General features: G+C 40.7%; 2 protein-coding genes across 4 annotated transcripts in view; both read left to right on the plus strand.

Annotated features, from left to right (window-relative positions):
- The first annotated feature begins 4,730 nt into the window (after positions 1-4,730).
- On the plus strand, positions 4,731-6,191 carry LOC119721046 (tubulin-specific chaperone C-like). Its single transcript, XM_038190921.1, has one exon. The coding sequence runs from the start codon at positions 4,768-4,770 to the stop codon at positions 5,812-5,814; it is 1,047 nt and encodes a 348-aa protein (XP_038046849.1). The 5' UTR covers positions 4,731-4,767; the 3' UTR covers positions 5,815-6,191.
- A 5,117-nt stretch (positions 6,192-11,308) lies between these two features.
- The window catches only part of LOC119721056 (sodium/glucose cotransporter 5-like), a 28,286-nt gene continuing 16,003 nt past the window's right edge, over positions 11,309-23,591 (plus strand). For all 3 annotated transcript variants that reach the window (XM_038190932.1, XM_038190941.1, XM_038190951.1), the window contains exons 1-2: positions 11,309-11,519; positions 22,232-22,303. In XM_038190932.1, the coding sequence (XP_038046860.1) occupies positions 11,436-11,519; positions 22,232-22,303 (156 nt within the window). In that variant the 5' untranslated portion in view covers positions 11,309-11,435. The remainder of the gene's footprint in view (positions 11,520-22,231; positions 22,304-23,591) is intronic.

Here is a 23,591-nt window from a genome sequence, read left to right on the forward strand (position 1 = left end):
TAAAGTATAATGTCCTGCAACAAATAATGTGCTTGTTCATATTTGCAGGCCTTTGTACACATTTAAAAACTGGTGCGCCTCGGTTCAGAAATTGTGCCCACTATCCGGAACGAATTACGAGCGTCCCGCTCTTAATTCAAAAGTTGACATTATTGAATTGATCACTTGTCGTGGGCTGATTTTTTTTTTTTTAAATGTCTCATTTGAAAGCTCATAACTAATAGAAGGAGACTAATTTAATTTAATGTAATGCAAGAAAATTATCAATTCAAATTGAAAACTATTTTCCAGGTGCCATACCCAACAAGCACGTATACACCAAATAAACAATAACATATGCAAACTGAATCTGTCAGCAAGCCTGCATTTAAGACTGATTTCTGTCTTAAAGAGCAGCTCCAAATATTATGTGCAACCTTTGTATCGATTTTCTCCCGAGGAATGCATTTGCGTTTTATAAGAGGGTGGTTTGTACCATCATGGTAGAAATACCTCCATGGTACCATGGTACGGACTGGTACCGCACTTGCAACAAGTCTCTTGCTGATGCCATACGGCAGGTGCCATCCACGATCGATTTCAGGGGAGCGCCTATTTGTTGCGAATTCTATAAACAACAAAACCTCCATATGAAATGTTTTGCAACAGAATCGGCACAATAGCAACCGCTTTGTGTGCTGGCGAGAAGAAACCAGTCGTGTCATAATGGAGACCATCGATTTTTCCGTCCTGTCCCATCCCCAAAAGTTTTCTTGTGTGGTGTTATTTGATTGGTGATGAAGTACATGCAGTGGTTTTGCATCCATCTTCTGACAAGATTTTTAAAAAATGTTCGGGGAAATTTGTACCCTCCGAGACATCTCTCATTATGGTTAGCGATCGCAAATCCGATCCATTTAAATTTTATGTAAAAAGGTTGGATAAAACACTGTTGGGCAGTGTAATTTACCCAGCATTGGTATGAAGTGAACTCATATTGGGTTGAGTTGGGTAAAAACTATCAAACTATTGGGAAGAATTTGCCCAAGAGAGTAGGCATTTGACAGTTCGACCAGCATTGGTTGAATTATCAACCCATTTAACCCAACTTTTTCACAGTGAACGAAGAACATTAACTTGTGCTCCGAGTTCTGCTGGCAGCTATTTTCTCCTTAAACATTTTTATACAATAAAGTCACTCAATACTGTTCGCAACAAGTGGGTGATGTTGTTTCAGTACAGTACATTCTAAAAGACATAATTCTAAAGATTACCACGCTACTTGAACCAACTTCATCCAGGTGAAATATAAACCTCTAGTGACGATGGCAATTCGTTACGCGGAAGGCAATAAATGGTTTATATAAAGTTACGTATTTTTATCCGAAGAATGTTGTCATTGCGAAAGCTAACGAATTTTTTTCCTTTCTGCACTAAACCCTTGTATAATCACAATATATTTATTTAAAAAGTATACTGCACATTACACAACAATTTGGATTATGTTATTTCGCACCATGTGTCTGTATGCTACAACATACTATGAATAGGCCTTTAACACAAACAATAAATTGTTTTATCCAATTTGCAAAATTGACAATATTCCATGTTTCTGTGATTATTAAAATGATACATTCTTATCAGTTGAACAGCCACATTAAGTTTTCCATTTTTCCAATATCAGTTGTGAAAACCATAATTTTCGGATAGCCTGAAGAAACAATCGTGATAGTAAAGTCGGCTATTTGAAAACTCGAAACTCGTTGAGGAAAAAGAGAAGGTAGTTTGGCCCCATGATGATTGGACTCCTCCATTTACAGACTGCGTTACGAGGTTTACTTCTTTTATTCATTTTTATATCAATTTTAATGAGAGGTCTGTTCAGTGGTGCGAGCCAGTGACGCTCTCGCCACACCAAGAACGCCTTACTATTCTTGATTACATAACGTGGAGAAATTATATGCTGATTCACCATGGGCGCTCAACCGCATTGTTGTTTAAAGGTATAGTCCATCAGTAATTTGTGCATTTGCTCAACATCTAAAGAAGGGTGCTGAACAACTAACCTGATGAAGTTTCAGCTCAGCTTCAGCTGTATATTTCGAGAAGAACAACATTCTAGGATCTCGATTTCAAATCAAAAGTTGCTGAATCATGTTTTGAATTGGGCCTGAATTCAGCGTCCGAGACACGTTCAAGTCCGGTTCATACTCGGCGCAAAAGCGAACGCGAACGCGAATTTGTGACGTCAGGGGGAGTTTTCGCACTGCGAATTCGCAAAAGTTGAACACATTTCGACTCCAGCGAACTTCGCGAAGCGAATGCTTCTTGACGACGAATTCGCTTCGCATGCGCATTCGCATGAAGTATGAACCGGGCTTCTTTTGATACCAAAAACATGAAATTCCGACCGTGGGTTACCTCGTAGCGAAAAATGCTCGGTGCTGCGCGCCGTGAAAACTGAATTTCCCCATTATGTATAGTGTACACAAAGCAGAATTACCATTGGTGCATTATTATTATGAACAATAATTAATTAGCCGATAATTTCAAAATCCTTTAACCTATAGTCATGAAGTTTCTTGGATATGTTCATAATAAGTCGTTCTATGCATGCATAAGTTTCATATCTTTGGTCACTCACTGGCCGAGATCTGGGGGGGGGGGCGGAATTACTTGTCGCCGGCCGATTATTTGTCGTGCGAAGTCTCATTGGAAAGCTCATAACTATTGTAATGCTAGAAATTATCAATTCAATTTGAAAATCTATTTTTCAATTTGCCGCACCCAAAAAGCACTTAGGCCCACACACCAACTTCAAGGATCATGAATCAACACAATTATATAAAAACGCAAAGTAAGGAAATTAAGGCCTGGAAATTTGTTTGCCTTATGATATAAAAAATATGTGAATGAATGGTCACACGGTGAATCAATTATACTTTAGTTTAAGCCTTGTAATGACAGAGCGTTATCATGCAGAATGGGGGCGCTCTCATTAACGGTCATAATGCGTCTCTGAAAGGGTACGCGCGTTGGTTGTAAACCTGTTGGGCCCAGTACTTCATGAACTGCCTGTCCAATTGTAGCCTTGGTCAATGCTCCCGTCGTTATTCGTCCCGTATGCGGTCAATCGTCGGCATATATCCTCACGCGCTATGCACATGCATGTAAAAATACAGCGCGAACAGCGACCTCATGCGGCCACTATTTTTTTATGCAAATCAGTTGGGGACGATCGAGAGCCTTGGTTCAATCGTCGGCAAAAGCTTATGTTTTTCTTTACTTTGCGCTAGATTTCCAGCGCACGACCTCGTATGCGAATACAGATAATGTAGGCGGGGCTAATATGTGGAGTGTCCAATCACACCTTGGTAAATCCGGACGTCATCAAATTATTTGCAGCTATTCCGTCTTTCGCGGACGTGACAGGAACCACAGTTTTTGTGCATTGGTGCCGTGTTCAGAGACACACAATGTGTACGTGTATGGATTATGTACGGGTGCCACGTTTCACTATGCAAGTTTCCACGCAACGATCGACCAATAAGAAAACGACATTTAAGGTCAGCTAAGGCTTTTAACATAATGAGCACCACCCCCAAAACCTCACATGGACGATTGAACAAAGGCGCTAGATCGGGTCCAACTGATTTGCATAAAAATAGTGGCCGCGTGAGGTTGCTGTTCGCGCTGTATTTTTAATGCACTGCATGCATAGACATATGACTGCATGCATAGCGCTAGCGAAGATATCGTTTACCGCGCTCGCTACGGCCGGATGAATAACAACTAGCGCCTTGACCAAGGCTAGTCCAATTGCAACCTGACCTGAAATATTGTGTGGTTACTGCTCGATTTTTTTTCGTGTGGAAATGCAGGGCGCAGCGAAGGCATGGGGGGGGGGGCTAATGCAAGCGGTGCGGATCCAAAGGAGTGGTTGGGAGGCTACCTGTATCCACCCACGACTAACCAAAGTTATGATCTTGGTTCATTACTCCAGGCCTTTGGTCTCTTAATGCCTTGACTGCAACGCCCCTCCCCCCCCTCCCCCCGCCCGGCCCACTCCCCCTGGCAAAATCTTGGACTTCAACTGGCTCCCCAGCCACCTTTGGAAAAAAATAGCTGGGCCAAAATGTAAAGTTTTATTGGGACTCCTCAATAAATCACAATTCATCGATAGGTTAGATCAAGTCGACTGCTGGAAAACATCTGACAATAGATTATTTGAAGCGGCACATTATTTTTTGCAATTTCCGCTTCAATTACGAACTATTCCGTTTTTTTTTTTTTTTTGCCGTATTGGCGGGGAGTCCACCCCGCCCCCTTTTGACATTCCAATGTAGAAATAGCGCACGATGTATTTAATCCCATTCCCCTTAAAAAAAAATAGACAAGCCCTCTTGCCTCCCCCCAACCGGTTCAGGATCCACCCTTGTTCTGGAACCACCAGACGGAAAAAAAAACAATGAAAACGAATATGATAGGTAGTACAAACACAACCACAATGAATAACCGTTTCAAAAATATTTGAGAATATAGACACATACTAGTCACACATTGCACGGTGCGCCCTCACTTAGGGCAGTTTGGTGATATAATTCAGTGAGAATGGAAGTATAAAGTGTCTAATATAATAATGCGCATCACAGAGGTACAAAAACTCGCCCTCCGTCAGTTGCAAGCCGGGGTCTATCGCAGTACAAAAACACCCTGCAGACTTGTGGCGTGTCTAGGCTAGGCGCGGCGAGTAACTACGAATCCCATCATGCATCTGAATTTGCCAAAATGGCGACGACCACGAACCAGCAAGGTCACCAAAGTGACGTGGGTGTTTTTGCCTCCGAAGTTGACGAAATGAAGGAAAGAATCACCGATAAACTGCAGCGTCGACAGGATGAGAGGGTAGCCAAACTCGAGGAAATAAAAACTCAGCGAGAATCAGCCACTGGGAAGCAGGAGAATGCCGATTATTTCAGGAGTAACTTCACGAAGGAGAAGGCCGCCATTGAAAATCGCCTGGCCGCGGTCAGTAATAACGTTGACAAGTCGGCACTTACTGACTTATTTGACGAGCTCGTCACTGATGTCCAGAAGCTGCTGAAGTTTGTCACCGAGTCAACGCTTTCCCTGACCTCCTACCAGATTCGTAAATTCCAGGATGAGGTTTACAGTCTTTATGCTGACGTTGAAGCGAAACGAAATGAACTCATCCCAAAGAAGAAGTTTGCCTTCAAGGGCAGACAGAAAAAGTCAGACAAACCAAAACAAGTTGACAAACCCAAAGCTGTTGTGGAAGAGGTGGATGGTCCAGCAAAGATCCCCAAAGACTTGCTGAAATTTCAGTGTGGTTTTGTTGACCTGTCTGATTCTGACATGACACTAAAATCTGATGAGATTCAAGCCAAAGATGTTGGGCTGACCAGCCTCAATTCATGCACCGTGAAGCTGTTTGGATCACCAAATGCCATACACATGAATAATCTGAAAAACTGTAAGGTGTTTTCAGGTCCCGTGCCCGGCTCCATATTTGTTGATAATTGCCAAGACTGCACCATTGTAGTGTCTTGTCAGCAACTACGCGTACACCACACCACTGCGACCCAATTCTATCTTCACGTCACTAGCCGTGCGATTATTGAGGACACGTCTGGTGTTGGCTTTGCCCCATACAACTGGAGCTACGAGGGTCAGGAAGAAGACTTCCAGACAAGTCAGCTTGATCGTAGCCGTAACAGCTGGGATGACGTGGATGACTTCAACTGGCTAGCCAGCGATAAAGCCTCGCCTAATTGGAGCATCATACCCCCTGAAAAACGAGTTGCTTCTTGGTAGTTAAATTGAAAATCTAACAAATTGCCAAAAATGGAAAATTGTCTTAATTGTTTAAATTAACCCTAACTCCTTCAGTCCTTCTGATTTGAGGCGTGCGATCACACACCAACACCATTGCACACCTAAAAGCTTCCCGAGAAGTGTGAATAATTACACGCCTGAATTTCCCTGGACCACAGATCACACACCTAGAAAAGTAGAAGACCACACACCTAGAAAAAACACACACCTAGAAAAATCCAGGTGTGCCTTTTTCCACACGCCTGTGATTTTCAAATCAGAAGGACTGCTTCTTAGGCCAAAAAATAAATAGTTCTGCTTCTGGTTACCTACCTACTCTGACAGCCCTGCCTATCCTAATTTTTTTATGGGAAAAATGAAGAAAAAAACACCTAATACCATCAATTAGGCCAAATAAAAAAAAAATCATGTTTAGCGTCCCCGCCAACTTCCTTTTTGGAGGCCGCCTCCTTTTTTTTTTAACAAAAAAATGATAAATTTGAAACGGTGACATCATTTTGGCATCTTTGTCTGTTGCATCTAGCCCATATAAAGCTGGTATGTCATTTCCTGAGTCCAGGTGGCGGTCATTTAAAAAAAAAGCTGGCGGCCATCTTGAAAAACTGGTCGTTTTGGAATATGGGTCGGGCGACCATTTTGGGGAGAAAAAAGGGCCTCCTCCCTTTTTTTTCTCAAAAAGGCAGGATGCTAAACATGTTTCCTTTTTTTATTTGGCCTTACTACTTTTTACCCTTGACAGATTACACGCGAATGCGTCCATATGATCGTACACAAACAAATTTGAACCCCCCCCCAAAAAAATCCCCACCTACCTACCCTATTTTTGAACACCATGTAATCGGAAGCAGACATTTTTTTTTTTGGCCTTGGGCATTTTGGCTAGGATGTAACCTAATTCCTACAAAATCTTCCAATTTCCTCCGGTGTAAAAATAGCATCCAGCCTTAATCCTGCAAAATCCTCCATCTGCCTCCATTTAAAAATAGCGTACACCCTCAATCCTGCAAAATCCTCTGATAACCCTAACCCACAAATGGCTGTTTGGGGGTCCAGTACCAAATACCACAGAATACAACATGTACATGTGCTGTGCACACTTGTATGGAAAGAAATTCATACTACAGGTTACTCCACAGTAGTATTTTGTAGCATTGGGGCGGTTAGGGTTAATATTTCTTGAATGTGGTCCTTGCAGGGGTGACCACTGCCTCAATCCTGCAAAATCCTCCGGCAATCACTGTCAATATGTTGAGGCAGAGCCAGTGGCATCCCAGAGCAGTGCGGAGGATTTTAAGCATGTTATAGGCCTAAAGTTATGCTCGGCTGAACATAAACAATTCAAGGTTCGACCTAAGACCTTGACACAGGGCATCCTCTGAAATCAGCCACACTCTTTTGCCATATGGCCTCAATCTTGCAAAATCCCTCAATTTTGCAAATAGGATTTTGGAGGATTTGGGAAGGTTAGGGTTAAAGAAAAAAAAGGTATAAGGACCTGCATATGGTACATGGCTACATTAAGAATCTGTATGAATGATATTGTGATATATTACTGATGTCCAAAATTTAGACAAGTAATTAAAAAGTACAGCAAATAATTTTCAACCTTATAAACAATTATATGAAATACTTTATGGAAAGGATGTAGTATCCAAACGCCACTACTTTGGTTATGTACAAAGTCTATGGAGAGTCGAGTGCATTTTCAAAGTATTTTCCGGACAAAATTGGAAATGTTTCTCAGTTCCAGATTCAGGTCTATTCAACATTTTTGCAGTGACTGACCTTCATTAAGATGATGATGAAAAGGTGGCATCAGAATACAACATCCGTTCCTAATTTATGAGTTGTAATTCTATTTTTTTATAAAATGGTTGGCTCATTGCGAAGATTGAATGATGAGCACCTCTATATTTACCTTATGGAAGTACTATTATCAGGGTTGGGAGTCCATGAACTTAAATACATTAACAGGTTTATCCAAGGTTTTGTGGTGGGAAAATTAAAGTGGAATATGATATGTTTTGGTGTTTTTTTGTAATCTGCTGTATAGCAAAGAGAAGAGCAACAAGTACTCATATGACATCTATTAATTGTTGTGCACTGATTTTTATGTGGAAACTGTTTGAAGTTTAGTATTAATGCTGAAGTGTGAGTTACACTCCCAATATTTAATAAAAAAAAAATAAAAAAAAAAATTGCAAATTCAATATAAAATATCTAGAGTACATATTGATCGTAAAATATATTAGTGTTTAATGTTTTGTTGGTTGAAAAATATTTGGATTTTTAGTCTTACAAAGGTACACTCGATATGAAATAAAGAATGTATAATCAAAATATTCTACCCAAAGAGCAAATTAACAAGTTGAAATTTAGCGGCGTGATAACCTCAATCTTGGTGACATTTTGGTCTAAATACTTCTCATTGTGACCAAAATAAAACGTTGAGTTCATGTCTAATAAAATAAGTAATGTGGATAGAAATTGAAAATTTTAATTATACAGTAGTTTGTTATAATATTTGTTGACTGTTGTAATGTAAATATTTTGACATGACTGCAAAATACGTTTCTTTTTTTTTCTGTTTTTGGTATTTACATCAATCGATAATTAAAAGAAAAATTTATAAATTATAATTATAATGAAGATCTTTGGCGTTGACTTTCAACATTTTTAGTGTGTGTGTGTCGGTTTTTTTTGCCTTGCTCTTTCCTTTGAGGAAAATTACACCAATTGAATGCTTTTCTATAAAACTCACATTTCGATACTGTACAGCCTAGAATATGAGGGATTGGGGGGGGGGGGGAGATAGTACCAAGCAGTGAGTGGCGTATTCAAAGGGAGGTGGCATGGAGCCATACCCCTCCCCAGAAAGTTTCTTCTTTTTTTTCAATAATTGTTTTACAGCTGCGTCTAACAACGAAGAGCACGCCACCTATTGGCTGATGGTGTCCAATATGCATAAACCTCCAATAATGAGATGGTTTTCATCCCCGGCCCCCACCGTCAGCAACATCCTGCATACGCTACTGCCTACTGGTGCCAAGTGCGATAACAATATAAAAACAGGGTTTACTTTGAGAATTACTGGCCCACATATAAATTTAGACAAATAACGAGTAATTCAAATAGTCGGGGTTGTTATATTTCAAGCAATGATTTAAATCATCTAAATCAATTGGGAAAATTATGCACACGTTGCCAATTTATCAGTTCTTTTCATTTTAGGACCATTTTTTTTCAAAATTAAGAGAATATCTGCACATTAAAACGTATTTAAACTGAAATGTAAAAAAAAAGATAAGCTAAATATTGATCGGTGGGGGCTTTGCCAATCAATTGTCAATTCTCTTTCACAGAAATTATCCATTTCCTCAAGATACCACCGGTACTACAAAGTGTTACTGGCTGGTAAATTGATAGTCTGGTTCCCAGACCAAAAGATTCTGACTATTCCCGATGAATCTTAGGTCCGGTAGCCTCCGGTAATACATTGTACATGTATTACAATTTACGTCACGTGACTAAAACGGGAGGAATTCCTCCTTTTTCCGAAAATTTCCGAAGTTTGCCGAATTCGTTTCGTCGACAATCGGATAGCGCCCGAGTATTTCCGAATATAATATAGGTTTAATTAACTACTAATTGCCTATTAATTTCTTTTTTTAAATGATTTGATAATTAATATTCATTGTTTTCATTTAGAAAACTTCAACGACGATTTTGGGCATATATACTCGGATCATATGGGCGAACTTTTTGCTGCGTCATGTACAATTTTGAATTTGACGACCGATACTGAGATTTGCCAAAACTCGGTCTTCATTCGGCTCCGCCTGCTAACACATTACTCGACCAAGCCCAGTCTAATGTGGCTTTCTTAGCTCAAATTCTGATGGGAGGCAGGCTGGCTCTAGACAACAGACGCACATACATTGGGGATAGCCTGACTGTTTATCAAGGACAAACCACTGCACTCCCACCTGTTTTATTAGTGGGTGTTTTCGAATCCCTGTTCTTGACAACACGCGTGTAACACGAGAACGTATTCTCGAGCTGGTTGTTACGAACGCGCGGGTGCATGTCGCATCGATATAAAGCAATGCAAAATGGCCGACAATCGTCTGAATTTGTTCTTAGGCCTATTCCAAATGAACGAGGACGACAAGGGCGGATCCAGGGGGGGGGGCCAAAGGGGGCCATGGCCCCCCCCCCCAAAAAAAAACGAAACCAATTTTTTTTTTTTTAATGTGACATCGCAATAAAGGCAGGCAATGAGTACACCACCATCTTTTCCTCAAAAAAACATTGGTTAAAGTGGTCAGAAATTGCCTCAGATCGCACCACAGAGCATCTAGAATCCAAAAAATTTTCGGGGCCCTTAAGCGGGCCCCGAACCCCACGCCATAATTTTTTTGACACACTTTTTTGGGGGACCAAATTTTTTTTGGCCCCTCCCAAAATTGTGTTCCGGATCCGCCCTTGGAGGACGACTGTTGCAAAACCGGACATGCGGGGATGAAATTGCAGACCTGCACTATAATGGTATTCTTATTCCAATCATTAGGGTATTAGCAAAAAAAAACCCACACAAAACAATTTACGAATCTGCACAGTCCGCCATTTTGTTCAAGCTGCACCTCGCCGAACCCCCCATCAACCGGGGAGTGAAAAAATCGATCCGCGAACGCCCTCTCGGGTCTGTTCGTCACGTTCGAGACCGCTGTTCTCGTGTCGGGTTAACCCGAGTGTTGTCAAGAACAGGGATTCAAAAACGCCCACAATGTGCGAACATAAGGTCGTCAACTGATTAAATAGCCATTATCTTAGTAGGGGGCTCATGAATACGAACCTGGGAATCCCGGGTTCGCGAAAGCCACATTAGACTGGGCTTGGTCCAGTAATGAGTGCTATTTGGGTGCCTAGTTTTGAAGATTCCAGCTGGTCAACATTAGTCAATGTTATCTTACAGAAACATCAAACTGTATTATCATAACTGTATGATATTACGGAGCAAGTGATTAAGCTGAAATTCGGAATATACTTATAGGTGTTCAACTGCTCGTGAAATAACAACTTGGAGAAATTCCTAGAAATTGATATAAATACATAGATTTGGGGAAGACTTGAAGGTCAGCTTTACCAGTAACCAGCATTGACGTTTCGGCATCGATGACGGCGATTTTTTCACTGACATGAAGCTTAGAATTTCTTCTTCCGTTATAATTTAATATGTCAACCATACTGAGCATATTTTCGAAGAAACACAACGTTCAAAAGGCCGGTTTTAGGGGGGGGGGGTTTCACGAATTTTACCGCTCTGTTACAGCGTGTTAGTACGTAATCGGAATAGCTTTGCCGCTTGACAACCGGCACGCTTTCGCGTACGCAACCACACGGATGCACCGAAGCTACGTTGCCAGAGCTTAAAAAAACATATTTGGTGTCCTATCAGGGCCACCATAGATAAACATCGTTCACTGACATGACCTGGTGAGTCGTAAAGGCAAGTCGCGTGCTCTATGCAATATTGAGTCGATAGTTTGATCACAATGGGCTTGCCTATAGAACTGTGAACAATTACTGGGAAATTCACCATGGAAAATCAACCAACTTTGGCTGCATGGGACTATGTCCCTATCGCACTGTATTTCATTTTGGTACTCGCCGTTGGACTTCTGGTAAGTAATAATTTGGATTTTTGGTCAATTAATGTAGGCTTAGGCCTACAACATTTACCCCTAAAACTATGGGTATGACTCGTAACATACCAATAGGTAGGCATATCAACCCGAACACGCTGAATACTCCACGAATATTCATGGGCGTCGCCAGGATTTTTTTTCTAGAGGAAGGCAGAACATATTTTTGCAAAAAAATGCCTGTATTTCTCAACACATTCTCGATTTATCAGTTTTAGAGGGGGGCAGGGACATTCGCCCCCCCCCCCCACAACCCATTAAATTTATACCAATATGACGTCGCGCCTCTTTTTGCGAATATTATATAATCAACCTGCCAGCATGTGGCCAGTGAGTTTTGGAGCGACCGTAGCCTTGACCAAGGCGTTGGGCTTATCGATTCGCCGATAAAAAAAAAATCCCTAATCAACTTGGCAAGGCATTGCGTGCACATATCGATGCCCGTACGCTGCTAGTGAGAAAGTAACTTGTACCATACAGCGATGCTTTCACGTACGCACGTACACACACGTACTCGTACAACAGCCATGCACACACAGTACATGCATGAGCTAGTCCGCGTAACCCAACTGGACGAAAAAAGTAAAGAAAGACATTAAACCCGGAAGTTGCAGACCCAACAAGGCGGTCGTTCGACAGGCCACGCGGCGCGTATATCCCCCACACGTACGTACGTCCACCCACACGCAGAACACAGTAGGCCTACATTTACTGCCTTATTACACCATGCGTACAGTCCGTACTCACGTGTGTGTGTGCTTGCTGGTTGTGTTAGCCGTTCGTACGGACAAGGGTCGTACACGCACGTAGCCGCGTTGATTGTGGGTGCAGGGCCCGATTATCTCCCTTCGACAAAAAGCCGAGAGACCGCATTGAACAAGGCTAGAGCGACCGCAGTATTTGTACCCCAAGACCTATGCCCAGTACTTCTTTACATACTTACTCCTAGAACTATGATGCTCCGCTCCCATAGTTCTAGGAGTATTACAATACTCACGTTCATATCTCTAAGAAGTGTAAGGGTGTGAGAATGTACATGAAACTGTCTGCTTTAATCGTACATTGCAATATTTGGGCGTGGCTAACCGGGAGCCTTACATTGTCTAGTTTCCAGACCTATTTACTTACATTCACTGACATTCTTGAGTCTGACATTCTTGAGCCTGACATTCTTGAGTCTGAAATGTCGATCGTTAAAGGGAATATACAACATTTGCAAACATCGAAAAATAGAACTACAAAGTTTTTACGAAATAGCTTACTAGGATGTTGGTAAATGACAGTCGAAAGCATCCTGTAAAATTATGGCACCTGGTGTGAAGTCATTTTAAAGAAAATGGTATTTTTGTATAAATTTCCAACGGTGGTCGGCCGACCACCGTTGGAAAAACCTAACTATTTTTCAACTTCTCCAAATTCACCATTTTTTTCAGTCCAAATTTTATTTGCTATTGGTTACATGTTTATGAACGGGTGCAGGCCAGGTGGACTGGTTCCCTTACCCTACAATTTTCCGGCATCTATAAATTGATCAATTTTATCTTTAGTGGAGTCAGGGAACCAGACTACTCCACCATTTGTGTTTTTCTTGGTTTTTCCAGCATTTTCGAACACAAAACTTCAAACATGTCAGTGTAACAATATTTGATCTATTATAGTAACCCCTCAAATAGTTCATTTCTGAAAAATTACAGCAAAGGCCAATGATGTACATTCCCTTTAAGGGAATATACAACATTTGCAAACATAAAAAAAAAAAATTATTATGAAATACCTTACTTAAGTGTTACTGAATGACAGTCTAAAGTATTCTGTAAAATCACGGCACCTGGTGTGCTGTCATTTTCAAGAAAAGTGGTATTTTTGTATCAATTTCCAACGCTGGTCGGCCGACCAGCGTTGGAAAAACCTGACTGTTTTCCAACTACTTCCCCCGTTTTACAAAATTCTCAGTCTACATGTTGTTCGCAGTTGGTTACACGTCTGGGAACGGGTGCAAGCCAGTTAGCTATTTTCCTGACCTTACAATTCTCAATTACAAGTCAGTGAAACAATATATTTGTATAAAATATTACCCCCAAATCCATCCATTTCTGAAAATTACAGCATAAACAATGTTGTACATGTATATTCATCGAAACCGGTGAACACGGTGTGTAAAAAATGAAGGTATGCTTTCACGGTAATCCCGCACATACCTATACTCTATTATTGAATAACAAGCTATTTACCCGATCATAGATCGGGTAGGGCGTAGTGTTGGGGATGAAAATGTGGGGAGTTAAAATAAAATGGGGGATATAGTTGGGAGACATGCAGTTATAGTAAAGCAATTTCTGAGGTGTGATCTGAGGCAATTTCTGACCACTACTAAAACCAATTTGAGCAGAATTTAAAGTTTTGAGTTTGGAGTAATTTTAGAATCAGTCGCATTTGTGAGGGAGTCGCATTTGGAAAACGTAGTGAAAAGGTTACTGTAGTACACAGGCGAAGGCTGATTGTACAGTTTTGATAATAAATCATAATGCAATAAAACGTGAAGGTGTCATTTGAAATGAAAATGTTGAGTGTTACCATAAAATTACAAACGGTCTGAATCATGGAGGAAGGTCATAATTAAGTTTCAGTATTGGACTCTTCAACAAACGTAAACTTGAACTTCTAACAATTTGCGAGACCGTCTGCGAGGAAAAAGTCGGTAACTTTTATTGAAGTTGGTACAACCATCTATATAAGAGCAAGTTTTACTCGGCCTCCGAGAAATGTTTGCTCCTGAAAGGATCCGAGACCGCGGCTTCACGTCCGTGGAAAAATGTGGGTGTCTTCCGCTGGGTCGGACACTTTTTCGTCGATTTTTTTTGTGACTGCGTTTAAGATCGCGAGTTTGAAGCAATGCATCGATCCTTCGTTGACCCCAAACATATGGAACGCCAAAGAGGCATTTAATGTGATCATCGAATCGGTGATACACTTTTGCAATCGGTGATGCATATTCACGATCGGTGATGGACTTTCGCGATCTGTGATGGACTTTTACTGGTGATGCATATTCACGATCGGTGATGGACTTTCGCGATCGGTGATGGACTTTTACTGGTGATGCATATTCACGATCGGTGATGGACGTTCGTGATCGGTGATGGATTTTTACTGGTGATGCATATTCACGATCGGTGATGGACTTTCGCGATCGGTGATGGACTTTTACTGGTGATGCATATTCACGATCGGTGGTGGACTTTCGCAATCGGTGATGGACTTTTACGGGACGGTGATGCATATTCACGATCGGTGATGGACTTTCGCGACCGGTGATCAACTTTGCAATCGGTGATGGACTTTGCAATCGGTGATGGACTTTTGCGACCGATGATCAACGACCCATCACCGATTGCAAAATCCCGATCACCGATCGCCAAAGTGCATCAGTTATTGAACGTGCATACCGCTGTGGCTTAGGGTCTCTCGTGTTGCCCCTGACGGTGATATTTGTTTACGGTGTTTTAATGTTTGAAAGTGTCTTTCTCATATGTGAACTGCATTTTTTTTTTAAATTAATGTGCGTAAAATGTTTGTTGTTAGTGTATGCCGCTGTGGCTTTGGTGCTGCCCATATTGCAACCGGTAAAACACTCCTCTGTGGATGTGGCATAAATACAATGATTTGTTTTGATCCAATAAATGGTAAAACTTTTTTGCATCTGATGATTGATGGGTGGGCCATCGGAGACAGCATATGGCGGGGTTATTGGGGGGGGGGGCCTGACCAGGCATCCAGGGGGCACAGGAATGCAATCACATCATCATCATCATCATCATAAATCTATCTAATAGCCAATCTTGGTATAGATATGTGGGGGCCTCTGGTCACTTAAGCACACTTAAGCGAGCACATGATGGACAGTACACAGAGCACTTTCCTTGCAAATGTTTTTCCACCACCACCCCTTACATCCGCCAGTTATAGTGCTCCAAGGTTTCAAGAGACTATATAAATTACAAGGATTAAAATGTTCGCAATTTTTAGGATGCAGACAGCCTGCTCCTCTTATTTATGGGGCAAATGAAACCATTCAATCCCTTGTTTTTCTATTTTGTTAGGCTAATTTGATACTTGCCGTAGCGATCTCACTGTGTCACGAGGCTATGATGTTTTCCTGACTGAATGTACATCTGTGGGAAGCTATTTTTTTGTTATTCAAGTTTAATTTGCATTTGTTGTCATTTATTACCATATATTTCTCATTTTCATATAGGCCTACATGTATTTCATTTATTGTCAAGCATAATTATTGTGTATGCCGTGGCTTTGAGTTTCTTGTGTTGCCCACTACTGGTCGGGCCTGGTGTTGCCCCTAAATTGTGTTAATACGGTTATATGTTTTATAATTATGTCCGTTCTCACTTGCGAACTCCATTTTTTGTAATGTCCGTGAAATGTTTGTAGTTAGTGTATGCCGCTGTGGATTTGGGCCTTTGGTGTTGCCCATATTAACATAACCATAACAATTAACAATTAAAACGGTATATGCTATATCACAGGTGGTATCCAGAATAAAACACTCCTCTGTGGATGTAGCATGAACAGAATGATTTGTTTTATAATAGGCCTATACCCTTTGGGAGACACTTTAGCGTCATACACTTAGAGGCAAAATATTATCGTCGCAAATAGACTCGATTGCTCGTGGTCGAATTATTAAAAAATTACCCGGCGAAATAAGGTGAAATTGGAGTTACGGGTCATTAAAGTTGGGGGGGGGGGGAAATGTGTGCACTAGTTTATGGGAATGTTCCCCAAATAGCCAATTATGGGTTATTATAAGTTATTATTTTTTATCATTAGTATTAACATTATTATTATTATTTGGGTTGATTATCACCATCAAGCAGCTCAGAAGCTGAATTGCACAGTGATTTACAGTAAAAATTGAAATGAATTAAAAATAAACACATTTCACGAGAAATCGAAACACATACAAAATGCACAACAACAATCCATTATTCTCAAAAATCATATGCACTCGGATAATAGCAATTAAAATTGTATACATTTGAAAATCCTATGTTGAACTATTGATGAGTCTGGGCTATTTCGAAATCTCTTGGATGGACTGGGATACTCCTCAAGTGTTCTACTCGATCTAAGATTCATAGTGTGCCAACTTTTTGATTGAGGGAACCACTCATTAAATTTGCCTGATTTAAAAGCACCTGGAGCAAAGTTTGTACACATAGTGGTTCTTCTATCATGAAGGTGATCCAGAGATAGAATAATACGGCAAACTCTTTTGGATCGACTAAATTAGATTGGTCTGTTTGAGTGTAATGCTTGAGTGCCAAACCGGCGATGCGTTTTAGACTGGTCTAACATAGGGTAACAAGTTCTTTGAGTAAAACCAGTTTCTTTCAGTTTCCTGAACATGAATAATTTTCTATTAGCTTTACCAATCATCATTTGTAGATTTTATTTAACTAGTTAATGCAATAATGTGGCCATTGCGAATGTGCAGAGACTTATTTTGTCGGTACATAGGTTACTGTTGTGGTTGAAGTCCTACTCGGAAATGTTATTTCGCTTTTTTTAAAAAACATTATTCAATGTTTTTCTTTGAAAACTCAGATGTGTAAGTACCCCCCCCCCAAAAAAAAATTAAAAGACTATGCACACCGGTGAATCGTTTTTTATTAGTGAAAGAATATGTAAGCATTTGGGTTGAATAGCGAATGTATTTTCTGTTTGTTTGCACTCCACAATTAAACAGGCTCGGCCAAAATACTGATGACTCTGGGTACATGTTTAATATTTCTGGGCTACTGAAAAAAATCCAACAACAGCTGTCATAGTTACAAGCAAGGGCATACATTATACTTTACCATAAGATTGGAATGTAAACACAACCACACAGAGTTGAGTTCAAATTTCCACGTGTTAAGTGCAATAATTGAGCTCAGTCCTTTCTCTTTTGTTTTGTTTACAAGGAAATAATGATAAGCCAATAACACAAAGCAACAGGTGATTTATCCGCATATTAGGAGGCCTAGCCCGAGTAAAAAAAACGTCATGTGACAAAAATGTGTGTGTGTGTGTGTGTGGGGGGGGGGGGTTTAAACTTAACAACTTCCAGTCAACTTTATCGTGGAATATGAGTTAAGAACGATTTTGATCCATGACAACAGAGCGCAGCCAGTGATGTAAAAACCCTTCCCTTTTAAGAAACTTTACACCGTGTGTTCTGTTGTTGATGGCTAGAAAACCAAAACGGATATTACTCGAGCTTGACCTCAGTCCACTTGATGTTTGCTTGGCCTCGCTTTCCTGGGCAAACCACAAAATGATAATGCAGAAACCGGGGTGGTAAAACAAAGTCAGTCAGCTGGGAGAAAACCTTATATGAATAATAATTAAGTAGTACTATGGAAGTACTCTGCAGAGAATTGCAATGTTGGTAGTCTTATCTCGTCAGAGGGGCAAAACAACAGATTTTCCCACAGTGGTCTTAGACATACAATGAATACTCATAAAAGTTGGATAAACCACTGTTGGGCAACGGTAATTTACACAGCATGAAATTACCTCATATTGGGTTGAATTAGGTAAAAACTGTCAAACTATTGGCGGGGAAGAATTTGACCAAGACTAGAGTGTATATTGTAGGCAGTTGATAATTCGACCATCATTGGTCGAATTATCAACCCATTTTGCCCAACTTTTTTTTTACAGTGTACACAATCGGAAAAAATGAATAATAATTTCAAATTTTAAAAATGAAAATAATCTAAACTCTTGTAGAAAAACATACCATTGACTATTGATACATTAAACATATAAGCAATTAAAAACTCTGCATCCAGGTTATATGATATAAATTAACGATAATATAGCTGGTAGCGGACGTTGTGAATTATTTTCCTTTTTTTATAGACAAGCTGATTTACCCGATCATAGATCGGGTAGGGCGTATTTGTGTTGGGGTTGAAAGTGTGGGGAGTTAAATGTAAATGGGGGATTTAGTTGAGAAGACTTGTAGCTATAGAAAAGCAAGTGACGCGATCTGAGGCAATTTCTGAGCACGTACGATAGTAAAACAAAAGATCATCTTTTAAACATCATTTTCGAGTTTGGAGTCATTGAATCAGCTTTTCTGAGCAAATGAATATTATAGTAGGCTACAATTTTTATTCGGGGAAGAAAAAGTGGGGGTAGGGAACCAAACGATATTGCCCGCTTTAAAATGTTGGGGTGGGGGTCCCCCGTCCCCCACCGATTGACGCCGCGCCCATGATAATTATGTACCATGGCATGTATAAACTGTCTGTAAATTTTCCCGTTGGTCTGTTAAATTGCATTTTGTGAGGCAGTCGCGTTTGTTAATGTGGGAAAACTGAGTTGAAAGACTTACCGTATAGTACACAGGCGAAGGCTGATTGTACTGTTTTGACAATAAATCATAATGGAATAAAACGTGAAGGTGACATTTGCAATGAAAATGTTGAGTGTGTTACCATAAAATTACATAGTCTGAATCATGGAGGAAGGTCATTATGAAGATACAGTATTGGACTCTTCAACAAACGTAAACTTGAACTTCTTACAATTTGCGAGACCTGCGAGGAAAAAGTCGATTTAACTATTTTATTCAAGTTGGCATGGTTCAACCATAATAAAAGCAAGGCCAAACAGCCAACAACCGCCAATATTATTATTTATGCACTCTTCGTTATTCGAACCCAACATAGTTCAAAGATCACAATATTTGAAGCAATGCATCGATCCCTCGTTGATTACCCCATCATAGATCGGGTAGGGCGTAGAGTTGGGGATGAAAATGTGGGGAGATGAATGTAATTGGGGGATTTAGTTGAGAAGACATGCAGTTATAGAAAAGCAATTTCTGTGGTGCGATCTGAGGCAATTTCTGACCACTAAACAATTTTTTTTAGCAAAAGATAATCTTTTAAACATCATTTTCGAGTTTGGTGTCATTGAATCAGCTATTCTGAGTAATAGAATCATTATACATGTAGTAGCTACAATTTTTATTCGGGGAAGAAAAGTGGGGGGAGGGGACCAAAACAGTGTCCACCGCTTTAAAAGGGGGGGGGGGGGTGGAGGGGTTCCCCGTCCCCCACCGATTGACGCCCATGATAATTATGTACCATGGCAACAGTCTGTAAATGTTCCCGTTGGTCCGTTAAATTGGCATTTTGTGAGGCAGTGGCATTTGTGAGAAAACTTGAAAGGCTTACCGTAGTACACAGGCGAAGGCTGATTAGGAAGGTCATAATTAAGTTTCAGTATATTGGACTCTTCAACAAACGTAAACTTGAACTTCTTACAATTTGCGAGACTGTCTGCGAGGAAAAAGTCGAGTCAACTGTTATTCAACTTGGGTCAACCATCTATATAAGTTAATAAGAGCAAATTTTACTCGGCCTCCGAGAAATGTTTGCTCCTGAAATGATCTGAGACCGCGGTCTTTCGCGACGCCAAAATCGCTCCACGTCCGTGGGAAAATGTGGAGGGTGTCTTCCGCCAGATCGGACACATTTTCGTCGATTTTTTGTGTGACTGCGTTTAAGATCGCGATGTTTGAAGCAATGCATCGATCCTTCGTTGATCCCAGACAGGCCCCCGAAATTATAACGCAACACTGTGGCGGGCAGCGAACTCCAACGCTCAGCCTTGGTGGTGGAAGCATGGAGCTGTAAACACATTATGGAAGCAACAGCACTCTGTCACGCGACGTCACATGCTTGCGCTTCAAATAGCGAGCACCGTAGACCCAACCTCGTTTCCAGGGTGTGGAGCAGGCTGCAGTACGCATTGCCATCGACAGTTTTGCATAGCCCGGAAATACTACGCAGTGTAGACTTTCGATTGGTCAGACCGCGCAAGGCATACTTAAGTGTAGTCCTTCTGCGTATTCGTTGCACTCGGCGCAGGGGCGGCAAGCGAAGCATATGAAAGAATAGGGGCACTTGGTGGCCACGCACCATGGACAAAAAATATTTTACCAAGGTCACCCCACCACCATTTGGTGAACGCTTTTGCAGAAGGGCCGAGTAGAACACGTAAACGCAACCCCTACGTTGACCTCGCTGACCTCGCACAGTCTAGACACGCAGAAAAGCCAGCACATGGGGGCGGACAGGCAGTCAACGTGAAAGCGCACACGACGGCAAATTCCTGCGCAAAATGCAGTCACGAAAAATCGACTAAACGGATCGCCGGTCCGTACGGGAAAATCAGGACGACCCGAAGCGTCCGACCCGGCGGAAGACACCCTCCGTATTTTTCTACGGACGTGGAGCGATTTTGGCGCCGCGTGAGCCCGCGGTCTCGGATCCTTTCATGAGCAAACATCGTCTCGGGGGCGAGTAAACTTCTCTCTTATATATATATAGATAGATACTGTAGCTGATTCAATTACTCCAAACTCCAAACTTTAAAAGATGATCTTTTGCTCAAATTGGTTTTAGTGGTTAGAAATTGTCTCAGATCACACCACATAAATTGCTTTTCTATAACTGCATGTCTCCCCAACTATATTCCCCATTTACATTTAACTCCCCACATTTTCATCCCCAACACTACGCCCTACCCGATCTATGATCGGGTAAATCAGCTTGTATATAGATACATGTAGATAAGTCATAACTATGACTTAATAATAAGTCATAATTATGAATTTGCCCAAAATTAGCTCTAAGCCAAAGGACTGAATGAAAAGACCGGTATGGACTGAATGAAAAGACCGGTACGGACTGAATGAAAAGACCGGTACAGTGGATACGGTACGTTTTACTTAAAACAAATAACAGCAATACATGTATATATACATATAGTACCTCGTATGAATAAAGAGTAATCCACATGAGAAGTTACAAGCATTTTGGCAAGTCACATTACAAGGTGTATAGGGCAGAATTATGCGAAGATATAATGGACAGGCACACTTGACAAAATAAATATGCTTTTATGGATCAAGAATTAAAGTGGTTTTAGTTTGGAAACGAATATAGACTGCGTACCCCAAAAAGTCATTTTTTTTTAAATCTAACTTCATTTTGACATACATTTTCATCTGCTCTTTTTCCACCGGATATTTCATTAATATGCAGGTAAAGATACATCCGTTTCTCTTTTTTTCAGCTCCGGCAGGTCACATGTCACTTGATGGTTGGTCGGTCGGTCTGTCGGCCTGTCTGTCCCCGAAAATTGACCAAAAATATTTGAACAAAAATTGACCAAATGCCATGCCGTCTTTAGTAAATGCACTAAAACGGGCTTTGTCTCGATCGATGTATATGCGCGTCCATTTTGCATATGTCTGTCCCCGGAAAATTGACCAAAAACGAGCCCCTAAGTTTAAAGTTTAATTTAAAGGGAAAAATGAAATACTTAACAAAAACTGTTTATAACAATTCGTAAAGTTGTTTTTGAAAATTTTGCAAATGGAGACAAGATATTGTGCAGTAATGTTATAGTCACGTGGTATATAGCGCGCTATTTTTATGGGAAACTAAGGGGGTTTATTTTGGTCAATTTTCAGCGTGTGATTTTCGCGTGGGACGGATGTCCAGGGGAGAGTGCAGTGACTCAAGTAAAATTTACACCCTTTCACTTAATCGATTGTATTTCAAATGGAGTGGGTTATGGCTTTAACATTGGATTTGTTTTCTTTACAGTCCTTATGTCGCTCCAACCGTGGCACTGTCAGTGGCTACTTTCTGGCTGGACGCTATATGACTTGGCTGCCGGTAAGTTCTCTGATAGAGCTCCATGGGGTGCGTTCAAGGTAAACGTTTGCATACGCAATGAGGGCTGCTGGTTTTGCACCGCTGAGCGATTCGAAGACTTTCTTTGCAATTTTACATTGATAGCCTACCTAAAAATGGAAGATCTTATTTTAGTATCAATATGTTCAATCACTGCATATCTATCGGGATAAATGTTTCAAAATATTTTCTGATAACGTATAAGACATGATTTCAGGAAAATTTGACTTTTCCCTTACATTCATGTTTGTAGATAATGGTGGAGGATGGTATCAAGTTACCAAATCTAGTTTCCAAAATCTAGCAAAAATTTAGAAGTATTTTGGCTATGAAAAATTACCACATTGATTTGTATGTTCAGTACTGCCTTGCCCTGTCATTACTTCGATAGTCTTGAAGTTTTCAACGGAAAATTGACACGTGAACGATCCAATATTCAAAATTAGGGTACCTTAGCAACTCATTGTTTACAGCAGAAAATTCGCCGTATGGATTTTTTCCCCGTAACGAATAGGCATTTCAGGTTTGGTTTTAAAAAGAAGTTTCTTTAAAAATTACGCGCGTAAAAAGGAGTTAAACTTGATAGCTGAAAAGAGTGTGCGCGGTTGCCAGGGCCGATTCCGTACGGTTTTCGAAGGCGCAGTCAGGTTCCCGCCGCACCTACTGTGGACTCATAAAGCTCATCAAGTTAGAGATGAATATTCAAGTGACGTCATCATGACGTCATCACGTGTCATGTGACGCCACATTAAAGGGGCATATTTCTACGGCCTGCATCTATAGAATTAAAGGTCAGATTTGGTTCCAGTGTTGTAGTACTCGTACTCGTACTCGAGTACTATTTCCTGTACTCGTACTCATGAAAATGTACTCGTACTCGTACTCGTACTCGTACTCGCAAGAAAAAAATCCATGTACTCGTACTCTCGTACTCGTGGAAAAGTACTCTACTACAACACTGTTTGGTTGTAACTTGGTAAGTTGGTAGGTACTTAGAACAGGATGTGTTACAGATGAAAATTGAAGTGACGTCATGATGACGTCATCACAAGTCATGTGATGTCAAATTAAAGGGGCATTTTCAAATCTCTATATGTACAGAACTGTAAGTCCATTTTGGTTGTAACCTCTTAGGTACGTAGACCGGGATGGGTTATAGATGAAAATTAAGTGACGTCATGGTGACGTCATCACATTTTCATGTACGTCCCATGTGTTATCGATGACATTTGAAGTGACGTCGTCATGTCGTCATCACATGTCACAGAGT

This window comes from Patiria miniata, unplaced genomic scaffold (genome assembly GCF_015706575.1).
Source record: "Patiria miniata isolate m_02_andy unplaced genomic scaffold, ASM1570657v1 HiC_scaffold_13, whole genome shotgun sequence".
Taxonomy (NCBI): domain Eukaryota; kingdom Metazoa; phylum Echinodermata; class Asteroidea; order Valvatida; family Asterinidae; genus Patiria; species Patiria miniata.

What these genes read in the sequence shown, in the direction of transcription:
- LOC119721046 (XM_038190921.1), top strand. Translation starts at nt 4,768, where the DNA reads ATGGCGACGACCACGAACCAGCAAGGTCACCAAAGTGACGTGGGTGTT.